General features: G+C 37.0%; 1 protein-coding gene across 4 annotated transcripts in view; it reads right to left on the bottom strand.

Annotated features, from left to right (window-relative positions):
* LOC149023477 (ABC transporter G family member 28-like) overlaps positions 1-16,304 on the bottom strand; it is a 109,529-nt gene that overhangs the window by 73,054 nt on the left and 20,171 nt on the right. For 3 of the 4 annotated variants that reach the window (XM_089144007.1, XM_089144009.1, XM_089144010.1), the window contains exons 3-7: positions 13,691-13,966; positions 11,478-11,541; positions 10,846-10,992; positions 10,536-10,570; positions 1,239-1,312 (exon numbers count right to left, since the gene is read on the bottom strand). In XM_089144007.1, the coding sequence (XP_089000133.1) occupies positions 1,239-1,312; positions 10,536-10,570; positions 10,846-10,992; positions 11,478-11,541; positions 13,691-13,966 (596 nt within the window). The remainder of the gene's footprint in view (positions 1-1,238; positions 1,313-10,535; positions 10,571-10,845; positions 10,993-11,477; positions 11,542-13,690; positions 13,967-16,304) is intronic. The other variant, XM_089144008.1, reaches the window with a different exon arrangement.

Below are 16,304 nucleotides of genomic sequence, written 5' to 3'. Positions count from 1 at the left end.
ATGATCAGGTAACATTATACGTTCATTAACAGTCCTGACTGCATACAACAAAGATAATTTAGGATAGGATAGAGTAGGAGACGGGTCCCAAGCCTTTCACATGAAATGAAGGCCTCCAAGACTTGGAAACAATGTAAAAAAAATCAAAATCAGTTGAATTTAGTATCGAAAGGAGTTATGGCCAGGACAATACAAAGAGGCCTGACTAACTGGGAGGAGGGGGCGGTTGACCGGATCAACCAACTGCTGATCAACCGACCCCTCAACCTTGATAATAAATCGAATATGAGTAGGGGATCTAGAATATGCTAAATGCCCCTAACTAAACATCCTATCCTAATTTTAGACATCTTATATGGAAAGAGTGGAAGAAGAAGGCAAAGGGGCTAAGGGTTGTGCAGAACTAAAGGGTCACTAAGAATTGTTGGGATTAAGCAAACAAAATTGGATTCTAAGTAGTCCTTGCTAACCTCTACAGCCCTTTACCATTCTTGTATCCTTTTGTGGGTTCTAGCTAAGGAACTCAATGGCTTAAGCTTGGGAATTGAGGAAGCCCATGGGTTTCCATACAATAAGATTGAATATGTGATATCCCTACTAAAGTGAACCTAAGGTGATAATAATACTGCAGAAATAGTAGACTTGAACCTCACCCATTTATAGGTAGATAAGTAATGGAAATGATGGACTAATTATGCAAGACCATGACTCCCTATTCAATTGAAGTGATAAATTCTTCTGAAGTGGGAATGAGACTATCCGGATCAGGAAAACCCCAATAGAACCTAGGGAAGAAAAACCCCAATGTTCAAATCAATTCTGAACACAACCGGTTGAACAGGGAGCTATCTGACTAACCACCTGGTGCAAACAGAGGATTTTGAGAAATTAGGCTCGATAAAACCCCATAGCACCTGGAGATGGTTTTGATCGCTTTTTCAGTGGAAAAATCACAGAACTGGGCAAAGATACTTCAATAAACATCAAACTTGTAAGATCTAGAACAAATCCAAGGAAAGTCGCAGAATATTTGAACACTTCAACTCTAATTATTGATCCTTAAATCTCTAGGAACCATAGTTGTAAGACACACTATCTTGCAAAGGTCTTGGTCCAACTCTGTTTTTTAGCAAACCAAGATTCTAGAACCTTGCCAAACAGACAACCATGAAGCCAACAATTTTCCAGTTATAAACAACCATGATGGCATGGTTAGAAGTAAAGAGACAAACACTTACAATAAGCATGACACCATATGCATGGAGATTTTGATTTGCAGTATTTGGATCACAAGCAGTCAACCTGAAGCACCCTGCAAGTGATCGTTAAATATTAAATCCTATGACAAACATTCCTTTGATATGAGTTTGGTACTGTAAGCTAAATACGAAAATGTTTATTTTTAGGCAGCCACAACCAAAAAAAAATATATGAACAAGTTGTCATGTTTATATCTATTGCGATTCATGTGTGAAAAATAAGGAAAGTCTGAATATAGTGGAGTACAAGCTGGCAAATCTGGTGACAGAATAGGAAAGTTTAGGTATTTTACAAAGTAGGAAAGAGAAGATTTTATTGCATATTTTCTGTGAGATTTGGGATTATATTCTCTTTCCTTTTTGGGAAAGATTTAGACCTTTAGAAAATTGGTTTTTTGTTTTTGGATCAGTAGGAGAAATAGTACTCAAGGAAGCAAATAGAATACGTCGGTGGTTGCTGGTCGTGGCCGTGGCTCTTTTACATCACGTGAAGGGGTACTAGCCGAGGAAGAGGAAGAGGAGGCCACGCTCCTCCTCCAAATTTATCAAAGGGCAACTAGGTTTGTTCTTACTATGGCAAACAGGAACATACTGAAGAACATTGTTGGGATAAACATGGTTGTCCTGAGTGGGCAGAGAATTATGTAAATATGACAGCATCGACTGGAGAAAACCCTACAGATAACTCACTTGGATCCCTCTTGTGGTGTCTATAAGTTCCTTGTATCCTAATGTTAACTTCAATCAAATCTTAAAGAGCGTACAATAGTTAGAGCAGAGTCAAAGTGCATCCACTTCCAATCCCGCCCAAACAAGTATATCTACTAAGTATTATCCTTTGGATTCCTAGATTGCAAACTCTGGGCATCCGAACATATGATAGGTATCTCATCCTTATTTTCAGAATTTTTTAAGTTTCCTAACCCTACCTCTATTGTCATGGCTAATGGTGAAAAATCTTCTGTTGTTGTTCATGGAAGTGTTTCTCCTCTACAAAATTCAAACCTTTCCTTTGTCTTATTTATTCCAACATTTCCAGTAAGTCTTATTTTTGTGAGTCCTATTGCCAAAGGCTTACATTGTTATGTGTTGTTCTTCCCATCTTTTTTCTATCTCAGGATCTAAGGACCAAAAGGAGGATTGGTGGAGGAATTGAAAAAGATGGATTGTACAGTGTGTCTCCATTGGACTGGCATTATCATTTGGATCACCTTCCTCCTAGTAGGCTTAGGTTAGTAGTACCAGATTGCAAGAATTTTACTTCAATAAATTACAAGGTATGTGACTAAGGTAAGCATCGTAGGACAAATTTTCCTGCTAAGACTGAACCTAGAAGTACGAGTTTGTTTTCTTTAGTTCATTTGGATTTTTGCGGGCCTTATCACGTTCCCAATCGGTTTGGTTTTCAGTACTTTATTATTACAGGATTGAGTGAAGTTTTAAAAATTAATACAGATTTTTTTGCTGAAATTTCTACTCAATTCAATATGGAAATTAAAATTTTCCATATTGATAATGCTTTTGAGTACATGCAAAATGTGATTTCTGATTTATGTTCCACTAAAGGCATTCTCCATCAATCTAGTTGTCCTAACACACCACAACAAAACGGTGTAGCCGAACAGAAACATAGGATTTGTTAGAAGTAACAACATCCCTTATGCTCCATTTAAGTATACCCAAACAGCATTGGTGTGATGCAATACTTACAGAATGTACCTTGATAAATTGAATTCCATCTTCAGTTTAGCAAGATGAGGATACCCTTTCGAGTTGTTTATCCAGAGTCCCACGGTTTTCTATCTCACTCAAGGTTTTTGGTTGTGTATGTTATGCACTTGTTTTGCCCCAATCAAAAAGATAAGTTTTCAGCCAAGGCTCTTAAGTAAATTTTTCTAGGTTATTCTCAGTACCAAAAAGGATACAATGTTTTTGACCCGCTAACAAAGCATCAATTTGTCATAGTTGTTGCAACCTTCTTCAAAGATATTCCATATTATAATCATAATCAGTTGTCTAAAGATGATAAGTTTGACGCACCCGCCCCCCTCCCCTCCAACACTTTACCAATAGTGTTGTTGTTTCCAATTGAAACACGTAGATCGGGTGACTTGCCTAACAAAGAATAGGATTGTGGTGCTCCAGAAGAACCGCTTGTATTTCCAGGCCCAAATGAGGTGCTAGTTCAATTTCCCCCGATACAAGTCTATCATCGATGAAAGAAAGAAAAATAGTCAAATGGTACGGCAGTTGATATCACTCCTTCTACAGATCCTCCTCCAACGTTTGATAATCCTAATGATCTTCCTATTGCTTTGAGGAGAGGTACACATTCTTGCTCTTAAAGGTCAAATGTCATATATCCTATTTCTCATTATGTTAGGGCTTGTTTGGTTACTTGAGTCTGGAGATTTTAAAAATCTAGAGATTTCAAATTTATGGAGTCATGGTTCATAAAATTAACTGTTTGGTTAGCCTGAATCTTTGGAATGAAATCTGTAAATTCATCCTGAAAAAACATCTATGGAGTCATGGTTCAAATGTTTAGCATTTTTATAGTAAGGATGAAATCTTTGGATTTCACCTCATACCCATAAATCTACAGATTCACGTTTTTAGTGTAAAAAGGTAAATCCCCAGATTTCATGAATCCAGGGATTCACACAACCAAACGGATATAAATCTCCCATTTATGAATCCAAAGATTTCAAATCTCTGGATTCATGTAACCAAACTGGCCCTTACTACATCTCACTTACCCATTCAATGCCATTGCCTTGCCACGTCTCTATCTAATATGACTATTCCATCTACATACTCTGAAGTTCTCTCTGATCAAGGTTGGAAAGCTACAATATAGCCTAAAACAAAGGCTCTACATTCTAGGAATACTTGCAGTCTCGTGGATTTGCCTCCAGGTAAGGACCTCGTCAGATGTCGTTGGGTATTTATGATTAAACATAATTTTAATGGGTCTTTGAAGCGCCTTAAAGCGTGATTGGTTGCGAAGGGATATAATTAAACTTATGGTGTAGATTATTTTTAAACCTTTTCCCTCGTAGCCCATTTAAATTTAATGAGAACTTTATTGTCATTGTCAACCAACTTTAAAAATGCCTTTCTATATGGAGATTTGGCTAAAGAAGTGCATATGGAGCAACCACCTAGCTTTATTACTCAGTGGGGGAATTCTACTAAGGTATGTCAACTTCACAAGTCAATTTATTGACTAAAACAGTCCCTAAGAGCATGGTTTGAAAAGTTCAATTCAGTAATATCTAAAGTGGGATTTTCTAATGTTATTTGTATAATTTTGTCTTTGTAAGAAAGACAAGAGTCTAGAATTATGTTAATAATTGTTTATGTGGATTACATAATTGTTTTTGAAAGTGATAGTGCAAGCATTGATGAAGTAAAGAAATTTCCCAATACACAGTTTCAGACAAAAGACTTGGGGCATTGCAATATTTTCTTGAAATTGAAATTCTTCGGAGCAGTTATGGAATTAGCCTTTTTCAACGGAAGTATGTGATGGACTTGTTTGCTAAAACCGGCAGGCTCAAGTGTAAGCCTATAGATACACCCATTGTCTCTCATCTTAAACTCCCCAAGGACGGAGGAGAGAATTTTTTTAGTAGGGTTATTTATTTAACTGTGACTCGCCCAAACTTGTCATATGCCATAAAGGTTGTTAGCCAATTTATGCAATTCCCTAAGAAGACTCACTAGGACGTTATAATGCAAATTTTGTAGTATTTGAAGAAAGCTCTAGGAAAAGGTCTTGTGTACAAAAGAAATGCACATCTAAGGTTGTGTGCCTATTCAAACACAGATTGGCCAAGGTCATAAGATGATCAGATATCCACTTCTGGTTATTAAACTTTCCTTGAATGGAATTTGGTCATTAGGAAGAGTAAAAAGCAAGTTACAGTGGTTTAACCTAAAGCTGAGCATGGTACGAAAAGTCAGCAAAATATTTTCGAAATTTGCACGATATTTCACCATGACAAAACCTCCAAAATGAAAACAATGTGCAATATGGGTTTTGCAAAAAATCAGCCGATATAATGCCGATTCTCAATAATATATCGTCGATTTCTCATAATATTGCAAGAAATTCGGTGATATATAACCAAATTTCGCCCACTTGTCCTCGAATTTTACCTTGCTTTTTCAGGCTTTTGTAGATCTTCTCTCTCCCCTATTCCTTGCATTTTTTTTCTTTATTTTTCTTCGATCTTCCAGATCTACCAATAGATCTTGCTTCATTTTTTCTGGCAATCACGTTGTTTAGGTCCATCAAGCAGGCTCTCACACAAATCAGCAAGTTTTTCATCTCAAAGGTAACCATTATTCTCCAATTGATTTTTCCTAAAATGTATGCCATAATGTTGTTGGATGGTTATGAAATTGAAGTATGTTGAACATCATGGCCGATCTATGAACTCACGGTGTCTGAAAATTTTTTCACAATGTAATTTATTTTTTTATTTTTAAGCATAAAAAAATGCATTTTTCTGCACTAAAAATGCTTACTTTTTACATGACAAATATGTTGTATGGTGATGGAAAAAACATATATGGAACTCCATAGGCCAATCTAAGAACTCACGGATTTGAAATATTTTTTCATCCATAAATAATTATTTTATTTTTTAAAATTATTAAAATGTTAATGGAAAATATAAATAATTATGAAAAAAATAGTAAAAAAGGTTTTGAAAATTATGGAATAAATATGTAAGTGTTTTTCAAGTGCTGCCCATGTGATTTCATCGCCGATTTTGGTATGGGCAGTCTATTTTTTGCCAAAAATATTAAAATTTACTTTATATTGAAAAAAATTGCTAGCTTGGTACATATATATATATATATATATATATATTGTCTAGAGAAAATTATTTTGGTGTTGTTCAGTGACTTATGCAATCATTTTGAATGCAACAGTTATCTAGTGGGAGTCAAAGGGGAGCTAGTTCATACAATGGACAACCCCAGCCATAGAGCCACAGAGGCATGCAATAGGAGGGAGATTTGACCCAGCATAACAATACTATGTGATTACTGATGGAAACAAAAATAGAACACAATGTAATTTCTGTGGGAAGAGGTTGAACTTAAGTGGCATCATCAAGTTCAAGGGGTACATCACCAGGAGTTCGAAGGATGTGGTCACATGCATAGAGGCACATCCAAATGTAGTGAAGGCATTTAAGGAGTTAGAGAAAGAAAAAGAGAAGAAGAAAGAGGATAAGAGGAGCGTGGACAAAGCACTAGATGATGTGGTGTGGAGACCGTCATCATGCAGAGTTAATTCAGATTCTGATCAGGATGTTAATCTAAATGATGTGGGGAGACCAGGAGGAGAGGGACTTGAGGTAGGCCATAGCAGAGAGAAGGGAGATGCACTATCAAGAGCAGGATAAGGCTAGAGCTAGAGCTTCAAAAGTTGGTTCCTTTAGGTTTATAGGGTTGGAGCATATAGATTAAGGTTGAAGCATCTGGATTTGGGAGGAAGGGTGGTATATTTGGCATGTTAGGGCCACCCGTACAGCAGATCCAACATTATGTGATTATCGATGCCATGGGGACCCGATCCTAAGAGCAAGATCTTAAAGTTTTCAGGAGGAAGAGGACCAAACAGCCCAAGATAATTGGTGCATGGAAAGGTATGGGTAAGAAGGTTCAAAGGGTAGTGGCAAAGTGGATGCTACACAATTCAATTCCAGCAAACACAGAGCAGGATCCAATCTACAAGCACATTATTGATGTAGATGTAGGTCTTGGATATGAGGCTCCCACCCCTAAAGAATTGATGACTTCAAGAGGAGAAGGAGGAGCTGCAACAGTATATAGACAGTATGAGACCCTTCTAGGATACATATGGATGCACCATCATGTCTGATGGATGGATCGGTCCAACAAGAAAGTCCATTATAAACTTTATGGTGTACAATATATTGTGATAGTAGTACAGTTTTCTTGAGATAAGTGAATGCTTCTGGTCATACAAAAGACCACAGATATATACATGGTCTCCTATAGGATGTGATAAGTGAGGTTGCGAAGAAGATTGTGGTGCAAATTGTCATCGACAATGGCTCCAACTTTAAGAAGGCAGGTGAGGTGTTGATGAGTTCCCCCGACTACCATATTTTTTCAACACCCTGCACAGCTCATTCTATCAACCTCATGTTGAAGGACATCAAGTCAACATTGTCCATACCCCAGTGGAAAGAGCTAGACAGGTAACAAATTTTAACTACAATCATAACATTGCTTTGGACATGATGAGGCAATCATATAGAGGTGAAATAGTGCGACCTGGTCCGACGAGATTCTCGATGAATTCCGTCGCCTTGAGCAATATGCAAAAGAAGAAGTCAGGACTCATATCCATGTTTGCATCCCAGGAGTGGTTTGATTGGGTTGATCCAAATAAGATAATTATCTGTTATTTCATTTTACAAATTATTATACTATGACTATCTAGTATATCTAATATCTACTAACTTAATGTGTTTGTAATAATTCAATACGAACAGAAGGTGTGAAGCACAAAGCAACATATCATTTGATGGTTTCTAAAGAAATGTGACTATAGTGTTGCAAACCTTGGAGCCCATTCAAAGGTCTTGCATATGTTGGACTTCTCTTTGACGGGACCCACTATGCCCCATCTGTATGCAGCCTAAGTGTATGAAGGTTGCCACACACAAAGCAAATCCTAGAGGGCATTGGGTTCTCTTGAATATTGTGCATAAACAATGGACTGCTCATTTGATGCATCTGTTGCATAGGGCCAGTAAGTAATTATTGTGGGTTGTTGAATTCAAGGAACAAATTTCGGTCAAAACCTGGATTTTTGACCCAAGCGAAGGCCAAAATTTTCAGGTTTCAACTAAAATTTCGGTAAAAACATGACTTTTTTCTGAAGTTTTAAGCCTTATATGGACTCAAAATGATTTAGATTTGGTCTCCTACCTATTCCAAGCATAATAAAACAATGGAATTACTAGTTTACCAAAAAAACCATTGAAAAGTTAACACTCAAGTATATAATATATGAGAAGAACCGAGAATGTCATCATACAAGTCTGCCTAATACATGCCTTCCTCTTCCCTCCACACCCCATCCCAACCACAATACATGTCTCATGATGTATACTCCACAATACTTGTTAGGTAATGGTAATTTATTCAGTCCTAACTATAACTGTGAGTTTTTGAATTTTGCGGCCTATTATCTCAACCCCAAATATCAATATAGCGAACATTTAGGGTTGAACACAAACCTGCCCAATGTCGTGATGCATGTGATTCCAAGTTGGAGCCGAATCAAATGGTCCAATCATTTTTGCCACAACATTGGGATTTCGAATAGTTACAACTTGCATTTTATTCTTGAAAGAATTTAGCTAAACATCAATACAAATGATTGTAGATAAAGCTGGTTAGGGTCGCATTTGGGTCCTTCAGTTCAAACGCTGCTATATGGGGTCGAGAAAACGTTGATCCAGGTTAGCTCTTAGATGCACAATTAATATTACTATTATTATCATTATTACAATTTACAGATAAGTTAATTTATGTTAACTATTGAACTTTTAACTTAATGCATTTGTGATGATGCAGCTGAGTGGTGGGTTCTCTATGGGAACAGTGCATCGAACCTCTGGAGACTAGCGATCAAGATCCTCTACCAGACTTTCTCCGCCTCTAGGTGCGAGAGGAATTGGAGTTCATGTAACATGGTCCACTCCAAAAGGAGGAACAAGTTCAAAAGCCTAGCGATCAAGGCCCTCTATCAGATAAGTTGATTTTATGTTAACTATTAAACTTTTTGAATTCTACGTGTTCTTGTACTTGTTATTATATTATTGTTACATTTTAATGAAAATTTCAATGTTCTCTAACATAATATCCATATTCATATTTGTAAAAATGAATGTTCTAGACTTCCAATTTCATCTGCATATAACGAAGCATGTGCGATGAAGAATACCAATTTGTGTTAGGTTTAGTCAAAATAACAATGCCATTGTGTTTATTAGCTTAGGCTGTACACCAAAAATAGACCCCCCCCCAAAAAAAAAAAAATTACAAACTACCTGAAATATGCTGCCAAAACATGTATAAACCTGTACCATGTTTCGCCGAGATCTCGTTGTCTTAGGTGTCTTGATAAGAGACGAGATTTTTAACTATGCATATGGGTCTTCGATGCATATATTCACCTTGTCAGGCACAATGGTATCCATGAGCTTGGAGGAGCCTAGAGGTAGAGGATCCGGACAGTGGTGAGCACCATCATTCATTGATATCCAAGAGGACATTGCTATGAAGAACATTGTTATGGTCCTTATGGAGCATATGCTGGGTTGCTGGTGGACTTTCCTTTGAGAACACTGCAGGATATGGTTATGGACATGAGAGTGTATAAGGGGGGTCATCTAATACTAGTATGTCTGCACATGGATACGGGGATGGAACGGGATCAGGTGCATCATTTTTGAACTCCATCTATGGATATCCATCACACCCAGTTTATCCATCATCCTCTTACAGTGGCTACGGTGATACATTCCCTAGGTTAGGACATCTAGCTCATGCTGACGAGGAAACCTATAGATTCGTAGTTACAAACCACCTGAATAGTTTGCCTGACACCGTGACATAGATGTTTCTGTGCACCATTCAGAGGAGACAGTCAGACAATTCCAGAGGTACATTGCTCGTGGGATGGATCCACTGAGGAACTCATCTTGGATTTGAGAGGAGATGTCAGTAAAAGTTCCTACTTTTACTGTCATCAAAACCACTCATCAAAGCTTGCTGTCAAAATTCCTGACCCCAACTCAGTTTCAAGGCTGGTCAAAACCGGCATCAAAACCGAAATCTCAAACCTTGGTCCAAGCAGCATGAGGGTATCGATTTATCCCAGGCTAGAACAAGCAAGCGCATCCAAATCTTACAAACTGTTCATAAAACAAGCCCCCCAGATTCAATAAACCAAAGAATGTTTTGAACTCATTTTAGCCCCTGAATCCCAGGATCATTAAACAATGCTTTAAAGATTTCCTTAATATAGTTTAATAGAAGCAATTATTGTCTACACAATAGACTTGCTATAGACATTTTTCAGCTTATGCCAGTCACAAAAACAAATCTGCTGTCAAAAAAATATAATTTGTGTGGTCATGCAGATATTAAAATGCAAGGAAAAATGTCATAAGACAGCTTGTAGTCATCTCCCAAATCAAATAAGAAACTTACTTCTTTCAGATGTAGACCCCATTCTGCAATAATGTCTGAAATTACCAAAAGACAAAAAAAAATTAGTAATAAAGAGTTGGAAGGTAAGGAGCAATAAAAATATGACCATAATCATGCCTAAGTTAATTAAATAAAAATTCTAAATTATCAAAGATTGACAAAGCATGCTGTGACAAGTAAATTAAAGAGGAATTATAAATTATGAAATAATGCCAAAGCATGATGAAACAAACAAACAAAAAAAAAAAGTGCTTCTGTTTTCTTGCCACTAATAGGAAGGCACTAGAGCAGTTAAGAAATAAAACAATACCCACTACTGCAAGGAATCTTTTGGGTGGTAGATGGACAGTACGATCCTGCAGGACAGAATACATCACTACTACTAGAAACATCAGCCCAAGCATCTGCTGCACCACAAGTATGATTTGGTTGTCCAGGAGGTAGCTGGTACTGGTATCTGTGAAATTTTCTTGCCATAATAAGAATTAAGAAAGAAAATGATGCACGACCCACAAAACCTCAGGACAATATCAATAAGGCTAATGAATATGGTCACTTTAACTGCCACTCAGAAAACATTAGTGGGTGCATGTGATAGAGGATCTTCACACCCATCTCAACAATCAAGCATCATAAAAAAAAAGAATGTAGTATGCCTTTCAGAAATTAACAACAGGTTATAAATACTCAGGAATTATAATTTTAAATACTTTCGTAAAACTTGTTACCTTGGACCACCTTTTGAGCCATAACACAATCTCCTTTTATGAAGCAAGTTATTGATGAAATGGGTGTGTGGTCTCTTACAGCGTTATCCCATGGACCCCCCATGTTTGCCACATGATAGTGATTTATCATATTCACTAGAATCAATAACATGACAAGTGTAGGGGGAGAGAGAGAGAGAGGTGAAGAAACTTCATAATTAGAATGTCAACTTACGGATCACATATGCCGGTAGTTTTGTTGAGTTCCGCAAGAGGACAGTATGCACCAAGTGGACAAGCTTCGATAAAAGGGGACAAAGGCAATTCATAAGAAACAATTAGAGGAACTTTCAACGCCATGGATTAGATAAAGATGTCATATTTATTCTCTTTTATGAGACAAAGACATGAAGGCACATGCACACAATATTCAAGGGATACTATAATCTTTGAAATTTCTGTTAGCTCATAAAAAATATTATCCACTAAGATTAGCCATTAAAGAAATTGCAATTTTTAACCATTGTTAATGGGGGAAGGGAATAAATTGTTTATACAAAAGAATCATTTACAACCGTCAACAGATCTGTAGATAAATGTTTGAAAATATGTAAAGCTCTTGGATGAATGAATAAGTAAATTCAGTAATTGCCACTGGAATATGTTTTAAGGGCTACCCAAGAGCTCGAAACATAGAGAATTTCAACCCTATTTAAGCACTGTTCAGTCCAAATTGAACTACAAGCTTATTTGTCATGGCATCTAAGCAATTCAAGGCATTTGAGGGGGAAGAGTAATTAAAGCAACAAGGCATCATGTAGATGACCAAAGCAACAGCAGCAATGCACTTGGACGCCTAGGCAACACCTTGACAACTAAGCCTACAAGTTAGCAACAGCAGAGATGAGGTTCTTAATCTTAGTATCCCAAATACATGCCACATTTTAAATGCCCAACAGAGCTGCTAAATTTAGGAAAAGCACCCGAAAGGAAATTTTGTGGAGTTTGAAGTGTTCAAGGGGGAAACTATGTGAGATAGAAGCAAGGATTTCAACTAAATACTCAAATGAGATGACTAACCACTTGCACAAGTGCCATAGGACATATCAAGTTGAATCCCTTTAGTTTGGTTCACTCTCATATGTCAGCTGGAGATTGGAACCCTTAGCATGCGGATTCTCCAATTGATAAAGGAGTCAAGAGTTTCCTAAATATACATGGGATTTTCAGGCATAACTGCTTTCCTTTAGAGACAAGTATAATAGGTTTTGGATGATGATCAGTCTGTTTTTGTAAGTAGCATGACTGCTCCTCTTATGACTCTTGTCTCAAACATTCTTCAATTTTCTATGTTTGGGCAGTTGGATGCCCCAGGGACATATTTTACGCAGACATTGATACAGGATAGAATTTGCCCCATTCCAGTGGTGGTGACTTCCAAATAAGTGTGATTTGTGCAAATCCCCAAAAAGAAGGCAACTCAACTTTGTGTGGTGTAGTGTTATTAGGTTATACTGGAACTCTTTCATTTACTCTACTGTATGTTGTCTTCTCCAGCATCATCACACTAGAACCTAAATAGCTAGTGGGAGGACTCAGTGATTAATGCCCCTCTATCCCATGTCTAGGCCAGGCGATATATCTGAGAATTGTCGAAGAAGAGCTTCAATGTTAGACACCTATGATGAATCGTTGATGAACAATATTAAGTTGGGAGATATATCAATGAAGTATGGAAATATGAGTCTCTTCCATGTGGCTGTTAGATGAACCTTGGTTTAACTCAAGTTGACCAAGAAAGTCATTTCTTTTCTAGCTCAATAAAAAGGAAGCTTCTATGTTATAACAGAACCAAGATAATTTAAATGTGCACCATATGAAATCAAATTAAGTAGTGAATCACATGTAGAAGCCAAAATTTTAAAACAAAAAAAAGGGTGGGGATAGAGGGAAGAAGCTTCGTAAGAAGTGAATATACACTATATCTCTCACACTTTCTACTCCATGATGGTAAAATACAAGGGTTTCTGTCAATTTCTATAGCTGAAATTCTTAATCTAGGTCCAACACAACTAAATGCTGGGTATTTATATTCCCATTTAAACGCCTGATACGTCAATCCACTAGACCACAACAATCCTATGTAAACTATCCTTCATATAGTTCATAATAAAGCTCTTTGTTCAATGATTGGACATTAGAGTTGGTCAATTTTTCCTAGAATGCTCCTTGCATCACCCTGTATGTGCCACCCAATGTACTTCTCCAGTATGGACATGGCATAAATGGTAAGCAGAAAATTAAACTCAACTGGAAAAAATAGTTCATCACTAACAGCAAATTACTTTTTTCCATTTTATGTGTGGTGTCATTGAGGTAAAACCCGACTGTTCTAGTTCTTTATTAATAAAAAGAAGTAAGAAAATGCTCGTGGACTCAAATACTTACATATCATGCAAGTAATACCATGAGGGCAGAAAAATCCCTCACAACAGGGCTTGCAATTAACAGCCCTACTCGGCATGTCCTTTGAATTCTTTAAGTCAACCTTCTGATCGGAGCCAACACTACAAGCCCATCCAGGCTCACATCCAGACACCCATGAAGTCAAGTTACAGTTCTTGTTGAGTTGCAAGTAATTAGGACCCTGTGACCCTTTCTTGAAGAAACTATTGAAATAAAATTTCATTTCTGCTGCTGTACACAAGCGCCGAGTGGCATCTCCTGTAGAACCAATTCAGTCTATCATCAAAACTGAGACAATAAATTGCACACGCACAACAATATCAGCAAAAAACTTTGAAAACACACCTGACAAAATGCTACTACTTCTAGCATAATGTTGGGAATCTCTAATTTCAATAAACAGGTCAAAGCCTAGATTTTCCAGGTATTCAGGATCATATTCAATCATTTGCTTACACATGTTAGTTTACATGGTAAAGATAATTACAGAGTGATGCAGAAGGAACCCAATGAAAAGGACTCAAGGAAACCAAACAGCTTTTCAGGAAGAATCACTTGACAGCATCAGGGTAATCAAACAATTTTTCAAGAAGGATCACTTGACAGAATCAATGTAATGAAACAGTTTTCGCACAATTTCAAATATTTACAGTCTCAAAAGTCAAAAATAATGTTAATTATGTTCCAGAGATTTATGCAACCAAACATTATATGTATAGAATCTAATAAAAGTAACAAGGTTATGAATATATGGGAGAAAGTTCCGTGAAATGTAGTGAGACCATTGCATACAGAGGCAAATAGAGTAAACATGGAAGCATCAGGTAGATTTCCACCTATCATGGAGAGATGGGATGGTATTTTGTGTAAATGTGCATCCAAATGCAAGAACTATGCTGTCTTTCAGGATTCTTTATACCTAATATATTAATTATACAATAAAAAGAAGGGCAAACAGTAATCAAATGAATACAATTTGTAGACCATACTTTGTTGTCACAAATGATTTCTCAAAAATAGGTTATAAATACAACTACAAACCATACCAAAGAGAGCCTAAAACAGAAAAGTGTTAACCCATTCCTTAACTAATAAAGTAACCTAAATCTCTATCACCCTTCTTGGCCCATCTACATTCCGTCCAATCAATCGTGATTCATCGGAACTAATGGTTTTGTCCTCTGCCCACCTATTTCCTCTCCTATACCTCTCAGCCCTTCTATTTCCTCTACCTCTTGTGCACCCCTGCCAGGTAAGCATCCCAAGTTCACCCATTGGTAACCCCCATCCTCTCCCCCTCTAAATCTACCACAAGCATGATTCTAGCTAAACACCCCCCTCTCCTTCTCAACGAAGCACATCCCTACTCATCTTATTCTTTATTAACCAATGAGACGATTTTGGTCCTATGAGGAAATCAGAGGATTGTGAAACCAATAGCTCAAGTTTGCGGGCAACAAAGCATGTGCATTCAATTATCCTCCCACCCAGTGTTCACTTTCTCTGTAATACCCACAAGTTTTAAAATCTGATTGTGATTTAAGCCAAGAAATTCATCTTAGGGCATTTATATTTTACACTATAGGGACAGAGATGTAAATTCAGAAATAAGTGTTTCCTAAATATTATTGGGTGTACTGAAAGCTATTATGATAAATAGAAATTTTATATGAACTTAGATGTAGATTAATCCTTTAATTTAAATATTCAATTGTTGTCAACTTAATAAATGTGTGGAAATCTAGCCTAGTGGTTGGGACTGTAACTAATGTATAAGGCCCAAGGTTCAAGTCTAATAAGCATCAAATGAATACTAATATTAATTGTCTTAATATTGGATTAGATAAATGAACGAAGAATTTGAATAAAACGAGAAAAAGGGGGCAGATTATAAAACTTGGAAAGAGACGGAAAGGGATAGGGATTCCTAATTAATAGGAGTAAGGATTCCTATCTGATAGGAGCTGTGAAAGGAATGATAAGGGGAGAATAAAAAGCAACGAAGAAATCATTGGGATCATGAATGAAAGGCGGGGGAGACAGAGGGAGAATTACTGGAAAAAAGAAAAGATATTAGAGAGAGTTTGAATCGTCAGATAAAAGAGAGAGGATAGAGGCAGCATAGCATAAGAAGGAAAGGGAGGCAGCATAGCACAAGAAGGAAAGAGAGGTCAGCAATGGAAAAAAAGGGGAAAAGCAGTAAACTGAACAGGAGATGGAAAGATATAAAGGAAGAAGAAAGGAAAGAGGGAACAGTGATCAATTCTGGTTTCAGGTAAGAGTTTATTATCCTCAATCTGTTGGTAGAGTTCTACTAGGAGTCCAATTCTATTAGAGTTTTTATTCATGTAAATCTCTTGTTACCCAAGTATGGGTATTAATATAATAATGTACTTTCCACTTAATTATAAATAGAAGGCTTGAGATCACATTGATCACTAAGCCATTCTACCACAATCGACTTTCTCAACATGGCATCAAATCCTCAAGACAATAAAGGAAGAAAACGAAGAAAGAAAAAAAGAGAGAGAAGAAGCTACCGCCACTGCCGCTGCTGCTTCTTGTGTGTAGGAAAGAACAAAAATAGAATCGCAGC

This window comes from Hakea prostrata, chromosome 2, assembly GCF_041222555.1.
Source record: "Hakea prostrata isolate BN-2017 chromosome 2, UWA_Hpros_2, whole genome shotgun sequence".
NCBI lineage: Eukaryota > Viridiplantae > Streptophyta > Magnoliopsida > Proteales > Proteaceae > Hakea > Hakea prostrata.
This window is presented reverse-complemented; position numbering and strand designations above follow the sequence as displayed.